Source organism: Aquarana catesbeiana, linkage group LG10 (assembly GCF_042186555.1).
Source record: "Aquarana catesbeiana isolate 2022-GZ linkage group LG10, ASM4218655v1, whole genome shotgun sequence".
NCBI lineage: Eukaryota > Metazoa > Chordata > Amphibia > Anura > Ranidae > Aquarana > Aquarana catesbeiana.
Genome location: NC_133333.1, coordinates 208202000 through 208229510, shown reverse-complemented (window position 1 = coordinate 208229510; position 27511 = coordinate 208202000). Strand labels below are relative to the sequence as shown.

Here is a 27511-nt window from a genome sequence, read left to right as displayed (position 1 = left end):
ACTTTCTGCTTGTTTCTATCCCAACCTGTAGGCAGCAGCATAACCCAACTGTTAATGTATTCTTGTGTCCCTCAATGGACTTGGCAGAAGTAGATTTTACGCTAAGAGTAAAATCTTATTTATAACCTCAGTAAGGCTATTGTCTTGCCATTATAAATTTTCCTGAGTCTTTTTTACTCCAGTGTCTGCTATAAAAACTGTGTGGTGACCTACTGCGGCTTTTTTCTGACCTGCACTGCTGATAGCCATAATCTGTTCTTGCGGAAGATCAGACATTCATATTTCAGACTTTTTTTCCTGCTACAGTATAACCTGTTCACGAATCTTGGCGTGTGGTCAAGTGACAGTCTGTCTCTCTCTCTTTAGGTAGAGTACAGTGTAAACTCAACCAAGGTTTGGACATCCTACAGTACACAGAGCCTTTGCTATGATATCAAGTTCCAGGAGTCCAGCTCCGTCTACCTGATGAAGGTGAGTATTGATTTTACTTTAATGTGGAAGGGTGTATCAGTTTTTGTCTCTTTCCATGTCTGTGCCACCTCTTCTGTTTATCTATTAGCTGTGACCTCTGAGGGTGGAAGAATCAGTCTAGCCAAAACCAGAGCTTTTGGTTTTGGCGAAGTGCTGGAAAGTTAAAACCCCCAATGGATTGTAAAGCTGGGTACACACTGGCCAAAATCGGATGGTTCAGCAGGAACAGGCTGACTTTTGGTCAGTGTGTACAGCTGTCTAACAACTGGCTTCTGTCAAAGGGACATGCTGGAAAACCTACATCCAATCAGTGCTTGAGGCCAAAGGCTGCAAACTCTGATTACTGTATTCTGGTGGAGGCAGGAGGTCATGTGATATAATATATATGTTCTCAGTGCCAGTTTTCTTCTGCCCACAGCAAGGGCAGACTTCTCCCTTCAGCAGCTGTCAGCCCCTGCTCCTTCTGACAGGAGTGACACTGCAGTCACTCCTGTCAGTGAGGCTCTGGAGAAACTCTCAATGCCCCCTTAGCCCAGGGGCTTTGCTAGGATTTTAAAAGATCTAGGGTACCTTTGGGCACCCCAAAGAGTAAAAATGCGGTGCACTGTGCAAGCCGTAAAGAACGGGTGTGGCCAAACTTAAAAGTGGGAGTGGCTTAAGGGGCATGGTTACATAAAACTTTAGCCTCCTTGTAGCCAAAAAAAATATGCTTTGATTGCTATGCCACAAGCAAGAGTTTCACAAACTCGTTAAAGGCCGGGTTCATATATGTGCGGCCACGGTTCCCGGCATGGGGTCCAGTGCGTTTCTGTTCACCGGTTCAGGTGAACCGGACCCAGAAATGCACAGGACCCTTTTGGACTTCGCACCGTGGCCGCCCTGGACATGTGTTAGCCGGCTCTATTGAGAGCTGGTCACACTTGCGTGTCATGCGAATTGGATGCGGTAAAAACTGAATCCAATTTGCACATATGTGAACCCGGCCTAAATCTCTGTACAATTATTAAAAAAACACTTCTTTCTTTTTCGAACATCACGGGACACAGAGCCACAGTAATTACTGATGGGTTATATAGGTATCACTGGTGATTGGACACTGGCACACCCTATCAGGAAGTTCAACCCCCTATATAATCCCTCCCCCTTGCAGGGATACCTCAGTTTTTACGCCAGTGTCTTAGGTGATGGACGTGTAAAGATGTCCTGTGCTGAGCTCCAAAGGGAATATCCTGATATCCTATACTGGGGCAAGCCAGGCGAACCGGATCCATTCAAAGTGTCTTTTCATGGCCGAATTGAATGGTACCCAGGCCTCGTGTCCGAAGAAACGAGGTTTTACCCGTAACGCTTCTCTTTTTAGAGAGCTGGACCCCGCAGATCAGAAAATGGCTTTAAACTTCCTAATTTCTGGCGAGGTGCTTTACGGTCCCAGAACTGTTGGATCCCCCTACTGATGGGGGCCCCAGTCTCTGACGGTTTTTTCAAACGGAGCCCACCGTGAGAGGTGAAGATTGGGTCTGTGTAAACAGCACCCTGCGGCTGGATAAGGTAAGAGGAGATTCCACAGAATTTTTGAGTTCTAGTGGCTTTTCTCCTTTAACCACTTCAGCCCCGGAAGGTTTTACCCCCTTCCTGACCAGAGCACTTTTTACAATTCGGCACTGCGTCGCTTTAACTGCTAATTGCGCGGTCATGCAATGCTGTACCCAAACGAAATTTGCGTCCTTTTCTTCCCACAAATAGAGCTTTCTTTTGATGGTATTTGATCACCTCTGCCGTTTTTATTTTTTGCGCTATACACGGAAAAAGACCGAAAATTTTGAAAAAAAATGATATTTTCTACTTTTTGTTCTAAAAAAAATCCAATAAACTCAATTTTAGTCATACATTTAGGCCAAAATGTATTCGGCCACATGTCTTTGGTAGAAAAAATGTCAATAAGTGTATATTTATTGGTTTGCGCAAAAGTTATAGCGCCTACAAACTAGGGTACATTTTCTGGAATTTACACAGCCTTTAATTTATGACTGCCTATGTCGTTTCTTGAGGTGCTAAAATGGCAGGGCAGTACAAAACCCCCACAAATGACCCCATTTTGGAAAGTAGACACCCCAAGGAATTTGCTGAGAGGCATGTTGAGCCCATTGAATATTCATTTTTTTTGTCCCAAGTGATTGAATAATGACAAAAAAAAAAAAAATTACAAAAAGTTGTCACTAAAATGATATATTGCTCACACAGGCCATGGGCATATGTGGAATTGCACCCCAAAATACATTTAGCTGCTTCTCCTGAGTACGGGGATACCACATGTGTGGGACTTTTTGGGAGCCTAGCCGCGTACGGGGCCCCGAAAACCAATCAGTGCCTTCAGGATTTCTAAGGGCGTACATTTTTGATTTTACTCCTCACTACCTATCACAGTTTCGGAGGCCATGGAATGCCCAGGTGGCACAAACCCCCCCAAATGACCCCATTTTGGAAAGTAGACACCCCAAGCTATTTGCTGAGAGGCATGGTGAGTATTTTGCAGCTCTCATTTGTTTTTGAAAATAAAGAAAGACGAGAAAAAAAAATTTTTTTTTCAAAACTTTGTGACAAAAAGTGAGGTCTGCAAAATACTCACTATACCTCTCATCAAATAGCTTGGGGTGTCTACTTTCCAAAATGGGGTCATTTGGGGGGGTTTTTTGCCACCTGGGCATTCCATGGCCTCCGAGACTGTGATAGGCAGTGAAGAGTAAAATCAAAAATTTACGCCCTTAGAAATCCTGAAGGCGGTGCTTGGTTTTCGGGGTCCCGTACGCGGCTAGGCTCCCATAAAGTCTCACACATGTGGTATCCCCGTACTCAGGAGAAGCAACAATGTATTTTGGGGTGTAATTTCACATATTCCCATGGCATGTTTGAGCAATATATCATTTAGTGACAACTTTGCGCAAAAAAAAATAAAAAAAATAAAAAAAATAAAAAATTGTCTCTTTCCCGCAACTTGTGTCACAATATAAAATATTCCATGGACTCGACATGACTCTCAGCAAATAGCTCGGGGTGTCTACTTTCCAAAATGGGGTCATTTGGGGGGGTTTTGAACTGTCCTGGCATTTTATGCACAACATCTAGAAGCTTATGTCACACATCACACACTCTTCTAACCACTTGAAGACAAAGCCCTTTCTGACACTTTTTGATTACATAAAAAAATAATTTTTTTTTGCAAGAAAATTACTTTGAACCCCCAAACATTATATATTTTTTTAAAGCAAATGCCCTACAGATTAAAATGGTGGGTGTTTCATTTTTTTTTTTCACACAGTATTTGCGCAGCGATTTTTCAAACGCATTTTTTGGGGAAAAAAACACACTTTTTTAAATTTTAATGCACTAAAACACACTATATTGCCCAAATGTTTGATGAAATAAAAAAGATGATCTTAGGCCGAGTACATGGATACCAAACATGACATGCTTTAAAATTGCGCACAAACGTGCAGTGGCGACAAACTAAATACATTTTTAAAAGCCTTTAAAAGCCTTTACAGGTTACCACTTTAGATTTACAGAGGAGGTCTACTGCTAAAATTACTGCCCTCGATCTGACGTTCGCGGTGATACCTCACATGCATGGTGCAATTGCTGTTTACATTTGACGCCAGACCGACGCTTGCGTTCGCCTTAGCGCGAGAGCAGGGGGGACAGGGGTGCTTTTTTTTTTTTTTTTTTTTTTTTTCTTTATTATTATTTTTTTATCTTATTTTTAAACTGTTCCTTTCATTTTTTTTTTTTTTTTTTTAAATCATTTTTATTATCTCATGGAATGTAAATATCCCCTATCATAGCAATAGGTAGTGACAGGTACTCTTTTTTTTGCAAAAATTGGGGTCTATTAGACCCTAGATTTCTCCTCTGCCCTCAAAGCATCTGACCACACCAAGATCGGTGTGATAAAATGCTTTCCCAATTTCCCAATGGCGCTGTTTACATCCGGCGAAATCTAAGTCATAAAATGCTCGTAGCTTCCGGTTTCTTAGGCCATAGAGATGTTTGGAGCCACTCTGGTCTCTGATCAGCTCTATGGTCAGCTGGCTGAATCACCGGCTGCATTCTCAGGTTCCCTGTTGAGACAGGAGAGCCAGAGAAAAACACGGAAGACGTTGGGGGGGGGGGGGGCATTCCCTCCCACTGCTTGTAAAAGCAGTCTAGAGGCTAATTAGCTGCTAGGATTGCTTTTACATGAAAGCCAATCGCTGGCTGAAAAGAATGATACCAAGATGATACCTAAACCTGCAGGCATCATTCTGGTATAACCACTCAAAGTCGTGAATGGCGTACCTGAAGACAAAAAAATGGTTAACAATAAAGCACAGTAAACGGTAAGGTATAAAAAAATTGCATATCTGAAAAGCAAACATGATAAAACATAACAACAATAAAACATTGCAGAATAGAATACAGTAAAAAAGAGCAGAACAATAGAGAGAGAATAGAGAGAGAGAACAATAAAACAACTATTTTTTTTTTATTTTATATTTTTGTTTGTGTTTTTTTTTTTTTTTTTTTTTTTTAAACCTTTTTTTGTAACTAACTTTTATAACTGTAACCGGTTCCAGGTTCGGGTCTCTCAAAATGCGATGGCATCTTGGGAGACCCTGTGAAAGTGTGCCTAGTCTGTGCAATGCTGTACCCTACGCTAATACTCAACTAGTGAATGGTAGTGTTCAAAACATTCACCAATGCAAAGACCAGGATTGTCAGGACAGGAGGGACAATAATAGAGGGTGTCACGCCTATATCCGCGCTTGCTGCAGACACGACATCTTTTTTGGGGGGGTTCGTTGGGTAGGGGTACTCGGGAGGACATAAAGAAAATGCCTCTCATGCAGCCGACTGCATTTGGTTGGGGATGTGAATGGGGGAAGTACGGGCGCTGCAGAAGTGGTGGGTTCCCAATTAGGATTGGCGAATGCAGCAGGAAGGGCACGACGGGCCTGTGTTTGTCTTCTTGGTGGCAGCGGGACACTACTTGTGCTTGCCACCTCACCAGCTTGAACTGCATTTATGGGACTCGCCACGTCACCAAGTGTTACTGCAGTAGTGGTTTGACTACGACCGGGGTGTACTAGGCCGCTGGTGCTTGCCAGTTCACCAAAACGCTACCAAAAAAATTGTTAGCGATCGCAGGGATCAGGCCTGACTCTGCGAACGCTGCAGTTATGCGTTTAGTGTTTTGTAAGTGACAGTGATCGATCGATACTGCACTTGGGTGGGCTGGGCCGGGCCGGGCGGAGGGGCAAAACGCAGGTGCTAGCAGGTATCTGGGCTGATCCCGCTAACACTGCGTTTGTGGGAACCCTAAACTGCTGGGGACGCTAGTATAGATCTGATCAGATCAGATATTGATCCGATCAGATACTATACCACTAAGGGAGGTGCACGGTGTGTGCGTGGGTGTTAGCGGTACTGGCGCTAACCTGATGCTGCCTGGGGCTGGTGCTTGCCAGTTCACCAAAACGCTACCAAAAAAACTGTTAGCGATCGCAGGGATCAGGCCTGACTCTGTGAACGCTGCAGTTATGCGTTTAGTGTTTTGTAAGTGACAGTGATCGATCGATACTGCACTTGGGCTGGGCCGGGCGGAGGGGAAGAACGCAGGTGCTAGCGGGTATCTGGGCTGATCCCGCTAACACTGCTTTTTTTGGGAACCCTAAACTGCTGGGGACACTAGTATAGATCTGATCGGATCAGATATTGATCCGTACAGATACTATACCACTAAGGGAGGCGTATGCTGCGTGCGTGGGTGTTAGCGGTACTGGCGCTAATCTGACGCTGCCTGGGGCGACGCATATCACCGCCGGGCGATCAGGGGGCTAAACCTTCGGTAATAAACGGCGGGTCCCCTGACACTATAAAAAATAAACGAACTAACCAGCGTCACCCGTACCGGTTATACGGTGATCAGTGGTGAAAGGGTTAACTAGGGGGCAATCAAGGGGTTAAAACATTTATTAGGTAGTATATGGGGGTCCCTGTCACTATAAAACGCTGACGGCGAACCTAAATATTTACGTTCCTAACTAGCGTCACCAGCGACACTAATACAGCGATCAGAAAAATGATCGCTTAGTGACACTGGTGACGGGGTGATCAAGGGGTTAAAACTTTATATGGGGGGGTTAGGGGGGTATCCTAGACCTAAAGGGGGGTAATATTCACTGCCCTAACACTGTAACTGTCACAAACTGACACCATGCAGTAATCAGAAAAAAAAAAAAAATACTGCTTGCTGTCAGTTTGTGACGGGGGGGGGGGGGGGGTGAAACTACACACAGGCAGGGGAGGATTCCGATTGGCTGGGAGCGATCGCGAGGGGGGGGCCACGATCGGATGGTCTCCCCCTCGCCTCCCAACGCCCCCAGTCAAATGCCGACCGCCGCTGGCACCGGGGGGGGGGGGTCCGATCGGACCCCCCGCCCGCGGGAGGCAGATCACGTACAGGTACGTGATTCTGCCTGCCCGTGCCATTCTGCCGACGTATATATACGTTAGGCGGTCGGCAAGTGGTTAAGGTAAATGCATGCTATGCCTATTGTGACCACCGGGGGTTGCCAAGAGCACAACCTGCACATGCTGACTGTCTCAGTGTTCATCGTTGGTGTTTTTTCCTCACAGCGTCTCAAGCTGGCTGCAAAGAAGGTAAGATGTAGGAGGGATTTCTCATGTTTGAATGTTCCCCCCCCCAGGCTAGAGGGACCACAGGGGTCTAGAAAGTGGTTATACCACCCGGGCTCTGCGGCCTTATGGCTACCATCTCTGAAGATAGCCGTTCAGGCAGATCTTGTACCAGCCTCCCCCCCCCCCCCGCTCCCAGCCTTCCTCCAGAAGCATGACAGGAGAGTCGGCCAGCGTGGGAAGCGCTTGTGTTTTTTTTCAAAACTCGAAGGGGGGGGGGGGGGCGGTAGAGGGGGAGGGGCGGGATGTCAGCACAGAGTGTTTAGACTCCCACTCAGGCCAGCTGCAGGCTATTAGAGGCACTCTGTACTGGTGCACTCAGCCTTCTGAGAGACACAGAGCTGACGGTCGCATGTAAGGTGGGACACAGGCATTCTCCTAGGCAGCATTTACTGAAGTAACACCAGACTGAGCATTGGGTAGCAAGGCTTTTAGCCAGACTACATCGCTCAGCGGGCAGTGTTCATTTGTATACCTCACACCTTGTTGCTTTGCACTATGGGTAGAAGAGGTTCAAGCACCCCAGGAACCAGAGACACTAGGGGATCTCGTTCAGGTTCTGAGGGCCCCCTGTCGGCAGCATCCTCCCCCCCCCTAAAAGATGGGCCAGGGACGGCTAGCCAGGGAGAGCCATCGGGGTCAGGGGCTACACCTGCTTCTGGCACTTCAGCCCCTGTATATATTACACAAGAGGTTTTTTCCTCAACCATTAATGGTCTAGAGGAAAGATTAATGGCCGTGATTACGTCTTCACTCAGTGGAAGAAAACGCACTAGGCTTTCCTCTGTTCCCCAAGACCCTCAGACAGAGGAGCTCTGGGATAAAGGAGATGAATCCCTTTCAGAGGATCGGGATGGGACGGATGATTCCTCTTCAGAGGATTCAGGTGGAGAGGGACCCTCTGCGACTTCCCAAGAGGAGAAAGTCTTAGTGCAGATCCTCACTGGATTGGTCCGCTCCACATTTAAGTTGCCCGTACCTGAAACTGCTAAAGAATCCTCTTCTGCTTTGGGGTCACTGAAACCTTTCCAAGCAGCACATGCTTTTCCTGTTCATACTTTACTTGAAAAGCTCATTTATTCTGAGTGGGATCACCCAGACAAACGTTTTTTTCCGCCGAGAAAGTTTTCAACACTTTATCCGATGGAAGAAAAGTTTATTAAAATGTGGGGAATACCGGTTATTGATGCCGCCATTTCCTCCGTAAATAATAGCCTGACTTGTCCTGTAGACAATGCTCAGATGCTCAGGGATCCTGTAGATAAAAGGATGGAATCCCTATTGAAGGATGTTTTCTCCTTAGCAGGATCAGTGGCCCAACCTGCAGTAGCAGCGATTGGAGTCTGTCAATACTTAAGAGACCATGTTAAGCAGGTCATCAAAGTATTACCTGAACAGCAGGCCCAGGGGTTTGCTAACCTTCCAGCGGCCTTATGCTTTGTGGTTGACGCCATTAGAGATTCTATCGTGCAATCCTCCCGTCTTTCACTGGGGTTGGTGCATATACGTAGAATCCTATGGTTGAAAAATTGGTCAGCCGAAGCACCATGTAAGAAGCTACTGGCTGGGTTTCCATTTCGTGGTGCAAGGTTGTTTGGAGAGGACTTGGATAACTATATCAAGAGAATCTCTTGTGGGAAAAGCACTCTCTTACCTGTCAAGAAGAAGAGTAAGCGTCCCTCTTTCAAACGGACTCTTTCCCCAGCGCCGGGGGCTTCAGCCTCCAGGCAGTCTCGACGGCCGCCTCCATCGGGGTCCAGAGACAAGAGTCAACCCCAGGGACAAAAGAGGTCCTGGGGAAAGAAGCCTACTAGGCAAAACACTAAGACCTCTGCATGAGGGGGCGCCCCCGCTCACTCGAGTGGGGGAAGACTGCGACAGTTCTCAGAGCTCTGGCAGGAGGACTTCCAGGACAGATGGGTAATCTCCACGGTAACCTTAGGGTACAAGCTGGAGTTTCAGGAATTCCCCTCTCCTCGGTTCCTCAGATCAGGTGTTCCCAGAGACCCAGAGAAGTACCAGTCACTCCTTCTAGCGTTAGGGCGACTTTTGTCGCAGGAGGTCATTATGATAGTTCCCGCAAAGGACCAGGGATTGGGCTTCTATTCCAACCCTTTTACGGTCCAAAAGCCAAATGGGGATGTCAGGCCCATTCTGGACTTAAGGGATCTGAACCGATTCCTAAGGATTCAATCCTTCCGCATGGAATCAATTTGAACAGTAGTTCCCACCCTGCAGGGAGGAGAATTTCTGGCATCAATAGACATCAGAGATGCATATCTGCATGTGCCCATTTTTCCTGCTCGTCAGAAGTTTCTGCGCTTCGAGGTAGGAGGGCGCCATTTCCAGTTTGTGGCTCTGCCTTTCGGGATAGCCACTGCATCTCGAGTGTTCACAAAAATCTTGGCTCCTCCTCTGGCCAGATTAAGGGCTCAGGGTATAGCTGTCATAGCATACCTAGACGACCTGCTCTTGATAGACTGGTCGGTAGCCTCTTTGAATGGAAACTTGAGGACCACAGTCAGGTATCTAGAACACCTGGGTTGGATCCTCAACTTAGAAAAGTCTTTCCTAAAACCAGTAAGAAGACTGGAGTATTTAGGTCTGATTATAGATACAAGCCAGGAGAAAATATTTCTACCCCAGGCAAAGATCACTGCTTTGAGAGAGCTGATTCTGACAGTAAGGACCAAGAAGGGTCCCTCAGTCCGCCTTTGTATGAGGCTACTAGGGAAGATGGTGTCTTCATTCGAAGCAGTTCCCTATGCTTAGTTTCACTCAAGAATGCTGCAACACAGTATTCTGTTGACCTGGAACAAGAAGGTTCAGGCATTAGACTTTCTGATGCACCTGTCGCATGCGGTGCGTCAGAGCCTCAATTGGTGACTCATACCCGAGAACCTGCAGAAGGGGAAATCCTTTCTACCGGTTACCTGGACGGTAGTAACAACAGATGCCAGTCTGTCAGGTTGGGGAGCAGTTCTGGAACAGGCTGCGGTCCAAGGGATATGGTCCAAGACAGAGAGGACCTTACCCATCAACATTCTGGAGATCCGGGCGATACATTTAGCTCTAAAAGCCTGGACTATCAGGCTACAGGGTTGTCCGGTCAGGATCCAGTCCCACAATGCCACAGCAGTGGCTTATGTCAATCATCAGGGAGGCACCCAGAGCCGAGCTGCTCAAAAGGAGGTGAACCAGATCTTAGTCTGGGCAGAGATGCATGTGCCATGCATATCGGCAGTTTTCATCCCGGGAATAGAGAATGGGCAGGCGAACTATCTAAGCCGCCAGCAGTTACTTCCAGGGGAATGGTCTCTGCATCCCGACGTCTTTTGGGCCATATGCCAAAGATGGGGGGTTCCAGATGTAGATCTCTTTGCATCCCGATTCTACACAAAGATAGAAAGATTTGTGGCAAGGACAAAAGATCCTCTTGCATGCGGGACGGATGCGTTGGTGATTCCGTGGCATCGGTTCTCACTGATTTACGCATTCCCGCCTATTCTGCTATTACCACGACTCCTTCGCAGGATCAGGCAGGAAAGGAAGTCGGTACTTCTGGTGGCCCCCGCTTGGCCCAGAAGGACTTGGTATGCAGAAATAGTAAGGATGACGGTGGGTTCCCCGTGGACCCTACCGGTACGCCCAGACCTGTTATCTCAAGGTCCGGTGTTCCATCCTGCCTTACAAACGCTAAATTTGACGGTTTGGCTATTGAGACCCACGTTCTGAAGAGTCGTGGGCTCTCAGGTCCTGTCATATCTACCTTGATTAATGCAAGGAAGCCAGCTTCCAGGATGATTTATCATAGAGTCTGGAAAGCTTATATAACCTGGTGTGAATCCAGAGGTTGGCATCCCAGGAAATATGTCATAGGTAGAATTCTTGATTTTCTACAATTAGGATTAGAGATGAAGCCGGCCTTCAGTACCATCAAGGGCCAGGTCTCTGCTTTATCAGTATTATTTCAGCGGCCACTTGCTTCGCATTCTTTGGTCCGAAATTTTATGCAGGGGGTGATGCGTCTTAATCCTCCGGTTAAAGCGCCCCTAAACCCCTGGGACTTGAATTTGGTCCTGGCTGTGTTACAAAGACAGCCTTTTGAACCAATAAGTCAGATTCCTTTGGTCTTGTTGACAAGGAAGTTAATTTTTCTGGTGGCCATCTCTTCTGCTAGAAGAGTATCAGAATTAGCAGCTCTTTTCTGTAAGGAGCCTTATTTGATTATACACAAGGATAGAGTGGTACTGCGCCCTCATCCTAGTTTTTTACCGAAGGTGGTTTCTGATTTTCATTTAAACCAAGACATTGTTCTGCCTTCCTTTTTTCCAGATCCCTGTTCTCCGGAAGAGAGATCTCTACATTCGTTGGATGTAGTAAGAGCAGTTAAGGCCTATCTAGGGGCAACTGCTCAGATCCGCAAGACGGATGTTTTGTTTGTGCTGCCAGAGGGTCCCAATAGAGGACAGGCAGCGTCAAAAGCTACCATTTCTAAATGGATTCGATAGTTAATCATTCAAGCTTACGGTTTGAAACAGAAGATTCCTCCGTTTCAGATCAAGGCACATTCCACAAGGGCTATTGGTGCTTCTTGGGCAGTGCATCACCGGGCCTCTATGGCTCAAATCTGCAAGGCCGCAACCTGGTCTTCAGTTCATACATTCACCAGATTCTATCAGGTGGATGTGAGAAGGCATGAGGATATCGCCTTTGGGCGTAGGGTGCTGCAGGCAGCAGTACAGGGTCCTCAGGTCTGTTTGCACCCTACTTGGTCGTGGTTCCCCCCCTCAGGTAGCATTGCTCTGGGACATCCCATCAGTAATTACTGTGGCTCTGTGTCCCGTGATGTTCGAGAAAGAAAATAGGATTTTTTAAAACAGCTTACCTGTAAAATCCTTTTCTTTCGAAGGACATCACGGGACACAGAGGTCCCGCCCCTCTTCTAATACACTTTATTGCTTGGCTACAAAACTGAGGTATCCCTGCAAGGGGGAGGGATTATATAGGGGGTTGAACTTCCTGATAGGGTGTGCCAGTGTCCAATCACCAGTGATACCTATATAACCCATCAGTAATTACTGTGGCTCTGTGTCCCGTGATGTCCTTCGAAAGAAAAGGATTTTACAGGTAAGCTGTTTTAAAAAATCCTATTATTACATATGATTTTGTGTACACTGAAATAGACAGATCATACCCATTGGGGTTGATTTTACTAAAACTGAAGAGTGCAAAATCTCGTGAAACCAATCAGCTTCCAGGTTTTTTTTGCCAAAGCTTAATTGAACAAATTGAAGTTAGAACCTGATTGGCTGCACCAGTTTTTGCACTCTCCAGTTTTACAAAATCCCTTTGTCTGACTCTACCTAAAAAAAGAACTTCATTAACCACTTGCTGCCCACAGTCAAATGACGGAGGGGCGGTGTGGCTCTCGTTTTGGAACAACGTCCTTTGACGGTGTCCCAGAACGGCCGCTCTCCTGCGCCATGTTGCTAGGACATGGTGCGATCCCGATCTCTGTAAAGGGCCCAATCACAGCCAGTCACATGTAAACACGGAGATGTTGGTAATCGTCGCTCCTTGCTTCACACTGATAGTGTGTGGCGAGGAGAGCTGATCAGTGACTTCTGCTCGTGGGAGACATGTAATCAGTGCCCTGATTACAATAGTGCCACTAGTGCCAGCAATCAGTACCCACAAGTGTCACCAGTCAGTACACATTAGTGATGCCAGTCAGTGATGGCCATCAGTTCCGCCTCATCAGCGCACATCAGTGAAGGAGAAAAATTACTTATTTACAAAATTTACTGACAAATTAAAAAAAAATTTCCAAAAACTTCTTTTTTTTTTTTTTGTAGAAAATAAACCCAGCAGTGTTTTAAATACCACCAAAGAAAAGCTCTATTTGTGTGAAGAAAATGATTAAAATTTCACATAGTTACAGTATAGCATGACCGCATAATTTGTCATTCAATGTGTGACAGCACTGAAAGCTGAAAAATGGCCTGGGCAGGAACGGGGTGGGGTGTAAGTGCCCTCTGTTGAGGTGGTTAAAATAGTCAATGACTGCTTATCAACCAGCAACTGTTGAAACGATGAGCAATTTGGTGAAAATTAGGTAATCTACAAAGTAGTGTATGTAGTGCAGCATTATACAAGGCAGAGTGCAGGAGTACATAATGCAACCTCTGTTTGAGTACAAAACAAGAGTTCAGGCTGGGTTCACACCTATGCGAATTGGATGCGGAGAAAATTTGCATAGCAGGAGAATGTGACCAGCTCTCTATGGAGCCGGTTCACATATCTCCGTGGCGGCTGCGGAGCTCACTGCACAGAAACGCTGTGCGTCTTTAGCTCCGTTTTTTCAGGGCCGAATTCAGGCAAAGATTTGGCCTGGATTCGTCCCTAAATCGGAGAATGGGGACGCACAGCATTCCTGTGCGATCCGCAGCCGGTTCCAGTGTGAACCACGCCTCAGGTGTGTGTAAAGCACAGTGCAGGGGTCAGGAAAGTGCAAAATTCTTCTCAAGCAATACTCTCTCCCACTTTTCTCTTTCAGAAAACAAATCCCCCCCCCCCCCCCCCCAAAAAAAAAAAATTCAGCACTAATCTGCGTGCTCACCCCTCCAATCTTTACCCTTCTTACTCGGCACAAATATCCCCCCAGTACGAATCCCCTCCCCCTCCAAAAAAATGTCCCCTTCTAGTACAAATACTACAAATACTCTTCCCTTCCAAATCCACTTCCATACCCCAATTTACCCTTCTACAAATACTATTCCCTTCCAAGAGCCACCCCTCCCAGCTCAAATTCACCCCCCCAAAAAAAAAAATTCCATCTTCTAGCACAATCTACCTCCATTCCTCCTTCCAGCATGAATTATCTCTCCCCCCTCTCAGCACCCCACAAAAAATCCTCCTTTTATAATATCTTAACTCCTCAAATCCCCCAGCACAAATCCTCTTCCACCACCTCCTATTTCCCATCTTCCTCCCAAAATGAATTCCCCAGCCCACAATCCATCCTGGTACAAATCTGGCACTGGGGACCCCCTGATCTACATAACAGTGAGTCTGGGGCACATTCCACTTCTTCTGGGCCCTTGGTACTTTCCGCAGAAGACTGAGAGCCTCCCAGACTCTGCCTACAACAGAAATTTCACATTGGTCACGGCACGATGGTTACAGTGTTCTTATGCCTTGTTTACAGGTTGCTGCCATTACCAGCAGAGGGATGGGGGAATGGAGCGATACCAAGACTATCACCACTGACTGGAAAAAAGGTAATTTCTCAGATTTTCAGCAACGGGATCCTTTAGTGTGTTTTCAGCAAGTGCGTTACCTGGAATAGATGCTTGATATGCTTGATATTTATGCCTCATATTGGGCACCAAGGGTCTAAAGCAGGGGTAGGCAACCTTTGAGAGGTGGAGATCTACCTGAACAACATAAAGAGCAAAGATCAGCGGTGTTCGGCACCACCTTAGTTTTTTTTGCTAGTAAAAAAAAAAAACAAAAAACTATAAAAGATCTAATAAAACAAATGTCTCAGTAAAATTAAAAGCTTGGCCTACCTAAAAAGTGTCTGGTGTCAGTAGGGCAGGTAATAGTGGCTGGTAAACATAGGGCAGTGGCTGGTGGCAGTGGATGGTGCCCCTTTCACATAACTCCTTCCCCCACAGTAGGGCCCCCCCCCCCATAGCAATGGGCCCCCTAACACAGCAGTGTAGATGTCGGTACAGCAGTGGAATAATTCTACCTACACTGGTGTACACAGAACAGAAGCGGGACACATCACCGCTCTGGGCAGAGGGTGTTAGCCAGAGATGCCGGAGATAACTTTACATATTAACAAGCTGGTGATTGGTTGTTAGGACCGCCTAGCAAGCAGTCACCTGCCGGTTAGCTTGACAAGTTACCGCTCCTGCCCACCAGTCTGAGCTGTGCTGTCTCCCGATTTCTGCTGTGTGGAGATATACGCGCAATGGAGGAGGCTGAAGGGAAGGCTGACAAGGAGTTGCGGGGGTCGGCAAAGCAGAGGAGTGCTGACGATCTACCCATCACCCACGTGCGATCGATGGGTTGCCGACCCCCGGTCTAAAGGGTCTAGATGCTGTCTGTCAGAAAAGTTTATTTTAAACCCTTACCAAGTCTCAGCTGAAACAGGATAGGTTACTCTACTGCCCATGGATGATGAGTTTGTCTCCTGGTTCATCCACTTTTTTAAGGCCTCATGCACACTGCACATTTGAATTTCTCCTCTGAACGCCTTTAACTTCTGGCAGAAAAAAGCGTGCCATATTGCAAACCATTTAGGCACAAGAAGTGTTATGAGCATTTATGAATTCAATTTGCCACAATAGTAATTTATTCTGACCATCGGCATGAACGAAAGCTCAAGCGCTAAACATGTCTAGTGTTTAAGCGCGTTTATGTGTGTTAAGCGTTTTTTTTTGTTTTGTTTTGTTTTTTTTTCCCCAAAAGCTCTTCTCATGAATAGATCTGGTGGTGATTTTTCTTTTTTTCAGCCTGTAAACGCTCCTAATACCTGTAAACTCCTATGTGTGCATTGAGACATAGGCTAACATAGAAGTGTTTTTACGGGCTGAGAAAGAAAATCAAACACCTGGAAAAGAGGCGTTTTGTAAGCCGGTGTGCATGAGCCCTAAGAAGTGCAATCCTCTCTAACCCCTGCATTACAGAACCATTGGATTGTAGGGAGGCTTCATTTTGGTCCAAAGCAGCCATTCTAATTTACCATATTTGAATCCACTGTTTCTCTTAGTTGTGCCACAGCCCACCATAAAGATCCAGAATGTCGGTGAAGACTCAGTGGAAATCGCAGTGAAAGAAGACTCTGATATTCCGGTAAGCTTGCAATGCCATACATTTCCCTTTAAAACGGGTCTGAACAAAATAATATATACAAATGTGGGGGGATATAATTACTTTACACTGGCGGTTTTGCAGATAACGGGCTATACGGTGTCTTTATCATGGGAATTTGACAAACATGTGCGGGAGAAGAAGACTTTGGAGATTGCCGGACAGTCTGTGACCCAAAAAGGTAACAATGACTTTTTATAGTGACCCCCCCCCCCCCCCCCCCTCTGCTAACAGGGAAGTGATCTCCTTATTAAATGCTGCAGATAAAAGAAAGTTTATTGAATTTACAATTAAGTCTTCATTCAGGTCTCTTCTACACTTGATTCGTTGTCCAGTTTTGCCAGCTCCAGGATTGGTGATCTAAATCTGGATCCTACATTATTGTGGCTGTATGATCAACATGCACTAAAAATGCACAGTAGCTCGTTTCCTGTGTACAAGGCCTTACAGTGAACCTGAACTCTATGTGATTCTTCCCCAGCAGCATATACTTCCCTTTTTTTTGCTCCCCTTCTGCTTCATATGGTGGCCAAGAGTGATGAGAAAAAAGCACGAATTCTGAGATTGTGGGAGTATGTGACTTACTCTCCTTCATTCGACGTGTTCTGGTGCTTGGTAATTAGTCCAGTACTGCCACCTGGAGGCAAGGAGAATGTACTCCATATGGGCTTCTGGTGGAGACTGCAAGTGGCTATGCTGACACTCATCAAACAGGCATGGTCCAATGGTGTCACTTTCAGAAAAACACTGAGAAATGCCTTGCATCACTGGACTGCTTGTAGGCATGAAGTGGCTGCAAAGAAACTGCAAGGAGATCAGCAGCACAAAGATTGAAAAAAGTAAATTAAATAAACATGTATTTAAAAAAATAACAATGGTTTCCAATTCCATAAAAGTTGGGACACTGTAAAGTTTAAAAACAGAATGCAATGATTTGCAAATCTCATCCCATATTTTATTCACAGTAGAGAATTGAAAACATTAAATGTTTAAACTGAGAATTTACCATTTTAAGAAAACAAAATAGAATTTTGAAATTGGCAGCAGCTTGTATTAAAAAAGTTGAGACAGGGCCATGGTTACTACGATTTAGCATCCCCCTCTTCTTTCAACACCACTCTGTAAATGTCTGATAACTGAGGAGACTAGTTGCTGGAGTTTTGGGGGAGGAATGTTGTCCTATTTTCGCCTAATATAGGAATCCAACTGCTTAAGGCCCCTTTCACACGGGCTTGTCCTTGTACGGACTCCGCTTTGCTCAGCAGGGATCGATCCGCTGATCCCCACTGAGCAGGCGGATAACAGGTCCGTCTCCGCTCACTGCGCAAGGACAAACTTGTCAGAGCCCCGCTGTCCTCTTTGGAGATCGGCTAAAAACGAACCACCTGTCTGTTTTCACCCGATTCTCCAGTGGGATGGAAAATAGGGTTTCCATCTGTCTGGATTTCACGGACAGGATCGGGTCGAATACCGGCAGATGTCAGCAGACGTGTCACCGCTGACATCCGCCGCTCCATAGAGGTTCATTGAGCATCCGATCAGGTCCGCCTGTCAGTTTTTAGTGGCCTAATAGTCCTGGGTCTTCTTTGTTGCATTTTTTCATTGGATGATGCACCAAATATTTTCAATTAGTGAAAGGTCTGGACTGCAGACAGGCCAGTTAAGCTTCCGGACTCTTCTAATACAAAGCCATGCTGTTGTCATAGATGTGGTATGCGGTTTAGCATTGTCCTGCTGAAGTAATGTTTGCAAGGCCTTCCCTGAAAAAGATGTCATCTGGATGGAAGCAAATGCTGCTCTAAAACCTGGATATATCTTTCAACATTGGTGCCTTTCCAGATGTGCAAACTGCCCATTCCATATGCATTAATGAACCCCCATACCATCAGAGATGCAGACTTTTGAACTGAGCGCTGATGAGCTGGAACATGCCTCTCCTCGTCCAGAGGACGTGGCACCCATGGTTACCAAAATCAATCTCAAATTTCAGGTTGTCTGACCACAGATCAGTTTTCCACTTTGCAACAGACCATTTTAAATGAGCTTTGGCCCAGATAAGATGGTGGCATTTCTGGATCATGTTCAGATATGGCTGCTTCTTTGCATGATGGAGCTTTACCTTGTATTTTTGGATGGCACAGCAAACTGTGTTCACAGTAATTTTTGGAAGTGTTCTTGAGCCCTTGCAGTAATGTCCATCACAAAATCATGCCTGCTTTTAAAAGGTGCCCTTTGAGGGCCCTAAGATCACAGCATCCAATGTTGATTTTTCAGCCTTGTTCCTCTCCAGATTCTTGGAATCTTTTGATATGTACTGAAGATTATATATTTAAAGCGATTGTAACGTCTTGTTTTTTTTTTTTTTTTTTTTCTACTAAAATAACAAACATGTTATACTTTACCTGCTCTGTGCAGTTGTTTTGCACAGGGCCGCCTGGATCCTCTGCTTTTCTTGGGTCCCTGGCTGTGGCCCCTCCCTCCTATTGAGTGCTCCCACAGCAAGCTGCTTGCTATGAGGGCAGCCGAGCTGCAGCTCCATGTGTCCATTTAGACATGGAGCAGCGGCTTGGCCCCTCCCCCTCTCTTGATTGGCTAACTGAGTTTGATTGACGGGAGCCACTTGCGCCGCTGCTGTGTCTCAGCCAATCAGGAGGGAGAGTCCCGAACTGACAAGGCACTCATGGAAATCGCTGGATAGAGAATGGGGCTCAGGTAGGTATGAGGGGGGTTGCTGCACACAGAACGCTTTTTATCTTAATGCATAGAATGCATCAAGATAAAAAAAAAAACTTCTGCCTTTACAATCACTTTAAAGGCTCTGCAATTTTACATTAAAGAACATAATTCTCAAATTGACAATTTTTAGATGCAGCTTTTCACAAATTTCTGGATCTCTGCCCATCTTTACTTCTGAGACACTTTGAGTCTTTAAAGTTATTGTAAAGTCTTGTTTAAAAAAATAAAATAAACATGTTAGACTTGCCTGGTCTGTGCAGTGGTTTTGCACAGAGCAGCCTGAATCCTTTTCTTTTCGGGTTACTCTTCGCTCCTCTTGGCCCCTCCCTCCTGTTGAGGGCCCCCACTAAGCAGCTTGCTATGGGGGCACCAGAGCCGAGTCACAGCTCCCTGATTCCATTCAGACATGGTGCTGCCATTTGACCCCACCCCCTCTTTCTCCTGATTGGCTCCCACGACTGTAAAAGTCAGTTGGCCAGTAGTGCTACTGCTGTGTCTCAGCCATTCAGAGGGCAGTCTCGGGTGGCCACTTGTGACATCGCTGGACAGAGATGGGTTTGTGTAAGTATTAGGGGGGGGTTGCTGCACACAGAAGGCTTTTTATCTAAATGCATAGAATGCATTAGGATAAAAAAAACCTTCTGCCTTTACAATCACTTTAAGATGCCCTTTTTATACCCAATCATGTTACTGACCTGTTGCCAATTAACATAATTGGTTGCAAACTGTTCTTCCTTGGTAGTACCACTTACTTTGCCATCTTTTTGTTGCTTTGTTACAACTTTTTTGAGATGTGTTGCTGCCACCTTTTTTTTGGTACGTTTTCTCAGGACACAGGTTGGATGTTTTTGTTAGACACGCCCCTTGGGCTTCCTATTGCCTTACCACACTCCATGAGTTTTTTGCAAATGTCCTAAGGAGATGAACCTCTTCTCACTTAGAGAAATCAGTTTTAGCTTAACTGGTTTATAATTTTACTGCGCATTCTTCAATCATTTCCTTAAGGTTTTCTAATACAGCAGTTAAAGCAGTGTGCCTGGATTCATGCAAACTTTGGTAGCTGTAGCCAGGCCCCACGGGGGTGAAATTGGTGTTAAAGCTCTTTAACAGCAAACCAAATGCCCTAATTTTATGCTAATAAATAACATTGCAATCCTTTATACCCTCATGGTTTCCTGATAGGGCCCAAATGCCTCCACTTCTGTTCTTGCTTTGTCTGTTTCTCTTGGTCACATCCTGCAGTTCCTGTAGAGTCCAGCAGCATCAATTACTGCATCCCTGATAGTAGGAGAAGGCTGATCATAAACTGAGCACAAAATTCCCTGCTGACCTGGCCAAATTGAAGTCAATCATTTGATCGACGTCTGTCAAAGGGACATGCTGGAAAACCTTTTATGATCAGTGGCTGCAGCTGCCTTCCTCCATCCACCTTGTTTATGAATGCAAGAATGGATCTGAAAAAAAGTCTAGCTTGAGATCTTAGCAATGTTTTCCATGAGAGGAATAAGCCTGTGACCTCTTCTCTATCCTTTTTAGTGGGCAATCTAACGGCACAGACGGAATACGAGATCTCAGCCTGGGCCAAGTCGGAGTTTGGAGAGAGCACTGTGGCCTTCAAGCATTTCAACACCACGGGCATCAGACCGTCAGCGCCAAGCCTTAAGGCGAAAGCGACCAATCAGACAGCAGTGGAGTGCAGTTGGGTTGGAGTGAAGAATGTGGTATGAGTTATTCTCTTGTGCATTTCCATTTATTTATTCACGTTAGACTCCAACTTTTTTTTTTTTTCATTTAGTTTTGTATAGACTGTAAAAGTGTTGATAGTTTTATTGTGGTTTGTGTCCCTGCTGGAGAGATTTCGTCTTTCTATATAGTTATTCGCTAAAATGATAGTTTGGTCGGCCTTCTGTTGTAACGATTGTGGATGACTCTCGGAATTTCTACCATCAGATGACTGCTTTGTACAGTCTCTAACGTTCTACTGTGCTTTTAATCCCTGCCATTAATTTTTATAGCTTTTGAGGGGACAGTAGCTGGTTAATTGTGTTGTGTAGCAATGCTCCCGTTGTACTTTGCACCTGCTCCCCCTTCATATATCGTTGCTGCAGATGTAATATGCAACAGCGCTGGTGTTATGTCTCAGCGCCGTTGTATGTGTGGCCATTCGAGGTCACTGCATCAAAGGTTGCGTTTTGTTAATGGTTAAGTGTAAATGTAAGCACAACACCAGTGCTGGTGTCATACTTGCGTACTATGTCACAAGGGTTTGGGGGGGGGGGGGGCTGGGGGGTACAATTTGCAGCTGTGTTAATACAGCATTGAATACAATTTTTAGTACTAAGTGTAAGTACCTGGATTTGTATCAATTTTTATACCTGATCAGTTTTTTGGAGGGGTTTTTTTTTTTTTTTTTTTTTTTTTGCTCAATCGCTTTACAGAAGAGCTTGGACTGGTTGAGGGGGGGACACAGCATGAAGGATCTAACTAGTTGTGCTGCAGTGCCTGTGTGCTAACAAGAGGACATGCTGAGAGGAGGAGAAAGCCGTGTGATAGGGCAATGAGCTCATGTGCTGCTTCTCCTCTCACGGCCCAAGCTCTGGGATGAGCAAAACCTGTAATTGTAACTTAACTGTAGCAGAGAAAAATTGGACTGTGTGGGCAAACACAAAATTATGCAAGTTACTGGTGGGTAAAACTGCTTCATTATATGCATTTCATCTGTTTAGCTGTTTTTGCTTTTAAAAAATAAAAACTAACACTCGCACACTAATACTCGCCTAGGTTGGATGCAGCATCGATCCAATGCTGCATCTGTCCCCCGCTGGCTCTGCGGTGAGAACTGAGCAATCAAACACCGCTGATCGCTCAGTTCTCCCCTCCACTCTGAGCAGGGAGCCCTGCCTGTCAGTCAGCGGCTCTCTGCTCTGCCCCTCCAGTGCTCACTGGAAGGCTGGGCTGTGGAGGGGGCGGGAGGGGCTGGTTTAGGCTCTCGGCAGATCTCTAAAAAGGCTCAGCCAGGTGCTGGTCCAGGCATGTGGGTGGATCCCGACCCTGGGCCGGCTGAGTGATGTCAGCCAACAGTGGACTTTAGCCTGGTATCGCATGATAAGTCACAGGACTGCAGGAAAAAAAACGATACTTCTGTGACATACAGGAGAAGTAAAGCCATAATAGCTTTGAGATGGCTTTTTAAGACCTGCTGAAATGACCTACAAATATATTGACTGTAAGACCACTTTAGTATGGCCTAAATCACAATAAAGTGTTCCTAATGTTAATGTTAAATCAAGTCAAAGTCTTTGTGAATCGTAATATTCTGTCCCAGTCAAATCACACGATACATGGATAAGATTGGGAAGGGGGAGCCCTCTGATTTTCAATATTGTGGTTCAGTGACTGGTAAATTTTAGCAGTTATGATTGTTATGTAACATTATGTATCTTCTCCGTATGCAGACATATGGATTGTTCTATGCCACGTCTTTCCTCGAGTTGTACCGCAACCCTCAGAACATCACAACAACGCTACACAACGTCACAGTCATCGTGAACAGAGATGAGCAGTACTTATTCCTGGTAAGGGGTTTTGTGTCACCCAGGAACAGGGTGGGTTTGATTTAAATCAAGTCGATTTTAAATCCTAATTTTTAAAGAGCAGCTGTCATCTCTGTCCTTCAGCAGCTCCTCCTCTGACCCTCTGTTGACTCACCGACAGTCCCATTCACTTTAATGGGACGTCTGGTGATGCTGCAGTGATACAACAAGGTGAGGGACGTGGTGACAACAGGTAAGTGGATGCCCGCTAACAGGCGCTGCCATGATGGATCTGAAATGACAGGTGCTCTTTAAATGTAAATTTAAACTTGTTCTTGCTGGTAGTTAGAATCTTTAATATTTGCAAACATGAAGGTTTTCTATTTAGAATAATAAGCTGTCAGGTTAGTAAAACAGCGATATCAGAACCGATTCAATCATACAGTTTGTGGTGTACATAGATTTGCAAGACAATGGGATAAAGGAATATTCCTGAACTTTGTTTTATCTCGTGGTTGCTGTGTAATTGTCTGAATGTATCAATGCAGTGCATGTCCTCTCAGCTTGGATTCATTGAATGAGTTTACCAAAAATGTAAATATTGCAGAATATACAGCCTGATGCTACACAACTAAGCTCCATTTCATGCTGAATAAACTAAATTATTGTATCTTAAATAGAAAACTATCTTTAGATTTTTACTCCAAAAGCATTTTATTAAAATTTGACAAAAATAAAAAAAAAACTTTAACTCATTGATTTTTATCCACCCTGCCCAGAAATAAACTACCTCAGCTGATTGAGAGTTGTTTAGCTTGATACAGAGAATGCATTAAAGTATAACTGAAGGCAAAACTTTTTTTTTTTTACTTTTGGACAAAGTGAATATGGATTAGAACACCTGTCAGTTTTTATTGCTGTCTGTGCCCCTGTTACAGAAATTCCCCCTCTGTTTGTCCGGTTTACCATTCTCATTGGAAGTGAAAGTAAAAAAAAAAAAATCCCAAATTTTGGGTTGTCCCCAGGAAAGTAATACAGGTGAAAACTTCCAATGGGGACACTAGATTCCCTTAATTTGCTGGGATTTCCTCTCACTTCCTGTTTTGCTGTGGGACAGGAAGTGAAGGTGAATCTCCCCAATGGGACACAGATGGCAAAAATAAACCTTACAGTGGTTGTAAACCTCCCTTATTCTATCTAAGATGGGGACAAAAAACATTTTGCCTATAGTTCTACTTTAAGGTAAAACACCTTTTATCTTTACAACCACTTTAACACAGATATTAAAGTAGTATTAAACTCAGATTAAAAAATAAATAACAGGTAGGTTATGGCAGAAGAGACCCTAATGGTCCCTTTTTGTCATAAATGCTTCCCCCTGCCTGTCTATGGTAATGTACATCGAGCCGCACATTCGCAGGCTTTGTGCCCTGATGAAGTGTGCGGGAGTGACATCGAAGTGGCCGAATGGAGCGAATCCAAGGGCCCAGGTGAAGATGGAAGCGCTCAAGCATTGACCGCCTAGTACTGGAGGGCATCATTTCACAATAACGAAATTAAAACAAAGCGAAAAACCCCAAATTTTCATCTAAATCTGTGGTCACATAACACTCTGGGTTCCGAGTCTTTATCCTCCTTCATCAGGTGTCCACAGTGATGCCTAGGTGACTTGGGCAATTCTTATTGGCTGTCCAGCAGTTGGACACTTAGGCCTCATTCATACGAGGTGGATCCGCTCAGCAGAGTCCACCAGCTCAGCAGGAGATCTCTCTATTGATCTCCGCTGAGTCGGCAGATGACAGGTCTGTCTCTGCTCACTGAGCGGGGAGGGGCCTATCAGAGCACCGCTGATTCCTATGGAGGGATCAGATCTCATCCATACCGCGAGGACGGATGCGAACGTACGCCATACTTCTGATTTTAGCTCCATAGACCTGCATGGAATGTTCGTTCAGGTCCGCCTAAAAAACTGACAGGCGGATCTGAACGGTTCATCTGTGTGAAAGGGGCCTAAGTCTCTTGAAACCTGCACAGCGCAATGACATTACAAAAAGGGGACTGTTCAACACGGGCAGATTGCAGAACTGGATCTTCAGTCTTCACATCTGGAAATGGTGCTGGTAAAGGACATGGATAGCTGATTCAGGTGAAGAAAAACATTTTCAAGGTGCTTTTTATTTTTCGGGGGGGGGGGGGGTGTTTGTGTATGCCTGCAGATGGACATTAAATGGAATCTCTCAGTTCTCACCAGATTCCCATGTTTTTGTCATGTTTTAGGTCCGCGTTATGTGCCCTTATCAGGGCCCCCCATCCAACTACGTTGTGGTCAAAATGATTCCCGATAATCGCTTACCGCCTCGTGACCTGCATGCCGTGATCACGGAAAAAGCATTTGTTATAATGAAGTGGGAGTCACCATATGATTCGCCGGACAGTGAATTGGTGAGTTGGTATGAAAAAAAACTAAGTATAAACTGACAACTCCAGCAACCTACTTACTATATCTCATATACACACACATATATGTGTGTGTATGTGTATATATATATATGTGTGTATATATATATATATATATATATATATATATATATATATATATATATATATATATATATATATATATACACACCCCTATACCATGGTGTTAGCACTACTGCCAAATCACCCCACTGCAAAACTTCATGCATCCTTTCCAGAGACAATGAACAGTCTTTTGCAAGCTTTGTTTTTCTTGTTTTATTGGGGGTACAACTTGGATAGGGATATGGGATGCCCATAGAATTAATCATTGCCATCATATTTACGTATTTCAGTATACTTTTATCATAGTTAGAGCCTGAAGATTGAATGTGCATACTTGACTAAGTAGAAATCTTCTCCAGCATCTCCATGCAGACTGCTGTTCCTAAGAGTTCTCCATCCGTCACCATGTGAGGGACAAAGGTCACTTTTGACCGTGTAAAAGCAATGGTCTTGGTTCTCTTCACCTCCTGCCCAAACTTGCTTCCTCTTGCATAACTGGTTTCCTCCTGCACAACTTGTAATTACGTTTAAGGTCTAACACATCCTCTTCTAATGGGTATGAAGAATTCACTCTGAATAAGCCCCTCTACTGGCTCTGGTGACTCTGCTACTAGGCCTGAGGCCTGCAGAACCTCTCCCCGGAGGCCTAGTAGGTTAAAGCCTAATTGGAAATGGACTACTGCTCCCAGCCAGTCCAACTTGCAAAACATGTGCCAGCTGGCCACACTGGTTTGACACATATCCCCACAGTCTCCTCTCTGATCCAGGACTCTTCACCATCCACCGTGTGCATGATAAAGACTCCTGCTAGTGACCGTGTAGAAGCAGAGTTCCCTTACAGAATCCCTGGCACCTCCAGCCATCCACTGTGGTAACACTCTCCGACCTTCCAGCCCTGAGTCCTTGATGAGGAACTTTCCCGGACCGTGCGTTCCGACAACCAGGAGTTCCCTGGCACCGACCGTGTGGTGACAGACATTGCCAATGACCGTGTAGAGGCAATGTTCCCTCCCAGTTCTCCCAGGCCTCCCCCTGCGATCGTTACCCCCCCCCCCCAGACGGGGGGTGTGATCCTGCGGCTGTCTAGCACTCCATTCCTCACATCACCCAGCTGACTACACCTCCCCAGCAGCATGTCACCTCAGCATATATAGGAGGCCCGCCCACTGCCAATGCCAGTTAGGGATTGGTCAAGGCTCCCACATGTGCTGCCTGCCACTCCAGCTCTAGGCCCAGCCGCCTCTTCCAGAACATTCTCCCATGAAGCAGGGGAGGCGCCTCAGAACTAGAGCACAGGTGGCACACCCACTGCTACTCTAACCACTCCCAGCCCCCAGATGAAAACAGACGGGCCTACCTTGCAGCATAGGCCTGCAGAAATTTGTCTGTGCTGAACAACCTAGTAAGACAACAATTACTAGCACCTATCTTCTGATAGAGGGTTATAGATATATTACATATATATATATATACACGCACACACTTTGAATGACATGCATTTTTATCCTGCTGTCTGCCTGGTAATCGCGTTTTGCCTGGTATTAGGCTTCCTCAGGACACAGACAGGGAAATGGCAAGCTACCTAGAACAATATAGTGTTAGTAACACAATACAATGAAGCAGTTAACAATATAATGTGTATATCATTTCTGAGTCTAGATCTGTGCATTCATACTGGCAATCGCGGTAGCCAAACATCCGCCCGATTAACGCCCAGGGCAGGCACAGGGGCGCAAATAGCAAGCAAGCCCCTGATGAGTTGGTATACCCCTGCGTTTATCTACTAAAGGCTTTAACTTGAAGTACAACTCTTTTTTGTAGTACTACATTGTGTCTGTGAAGGATCTGATCACAAAGACAGAGAGGACCTTCAAAGTGATTACTCAGAACAGCACGATAGAATACAGGATTGGAAATCTGGAGCCAGGCGGCAAATACAATGTCGTCATCCAACTGCGAAACATGAGCAAAGAAGCCAGCATTAAAGTGAACACAGGTAAGTACAACTTCCAGACCACGTAACAGCACTGAGTGCAGGTCAAACCCATGACACCTAGATCACATGATGCATCACTGAGACCATAAAGCCGAAATCATATGACAATTGTAAGTACAGGTGCCCCTTATAGTACTGAGCTTGAGGCCTTGACAGCTTGGTCACATGACCCAGTATGGCACATAGGTGGTGCCATGAGACTTGGGTCACATGATGCACTATTGAGCACCGGGTGAGGCTACGCTATCCAGGACATGTAACACAGCACGAAGTATAGGTATACCCATGTCACCCATGTCACGTGATGCACTACTGATCACAGGTAAGACTGTTATCCAGGTCATGTGACACAACATTGATTGCAGTTAAGTCCATAAAACTCAGGTAACATGATGCACTGCCGAGCACAAGTAACACCATAAAACCCAGGTCATGTGACAGTTCTAAGTGTATGTAAGCCCTGACACCGTGGTCATTTAACTCTTAAGACCAAGTGAAGTCTTTACAATCGCATAACAGTAGTGAGCTCATGGCTTTGACACCCCAGTCACATGACCCAGTAAGGAAGCTGATCCATAAAATCTGCATCATGTGATTCCCAACACTGACCAAATCTTAGCACGTAACTATAAAG

General features: G+C 45.4%; 1 protein-coding gene across 1 annotated transcript in view; it reads left to right on the top strand.

Annotated features, from left to right (window-relative positions):
* LOC141111162 (sortilin-related receptor-like) overlaps positions 1–27511 on the top strand; it is a 155155-nt gene that overhangs the window by 115577 nt on the left and 12067 nt on the right. The window contains exons 37-44 of the mRNA XM_073603205.1: positions 367–471; positions 14414–14486; positions 15989–16071; positions 16174–16270; positions 20362–20546; positions 22281–22400; positions 24636–24800; positions 26703–26877. Coding sequence (XP_073459306.1) covers positions 367–471; positions 14414–14486; positions 15989–16071; positions 16174–16270; positions 20362–20546; positions 22281–22400; positions 24636–24800; positions 26703–26877 — 1003 coding nt within the window. The remainder of the gene's footprint in view (positions 1–366; positions 472–14413; positions 14487–15988; positions 16072–16173; positions 16271–20361; positions 20547–22280; positions 22401–24635; positions 24801–26702; positions 26878–27511) is intronic.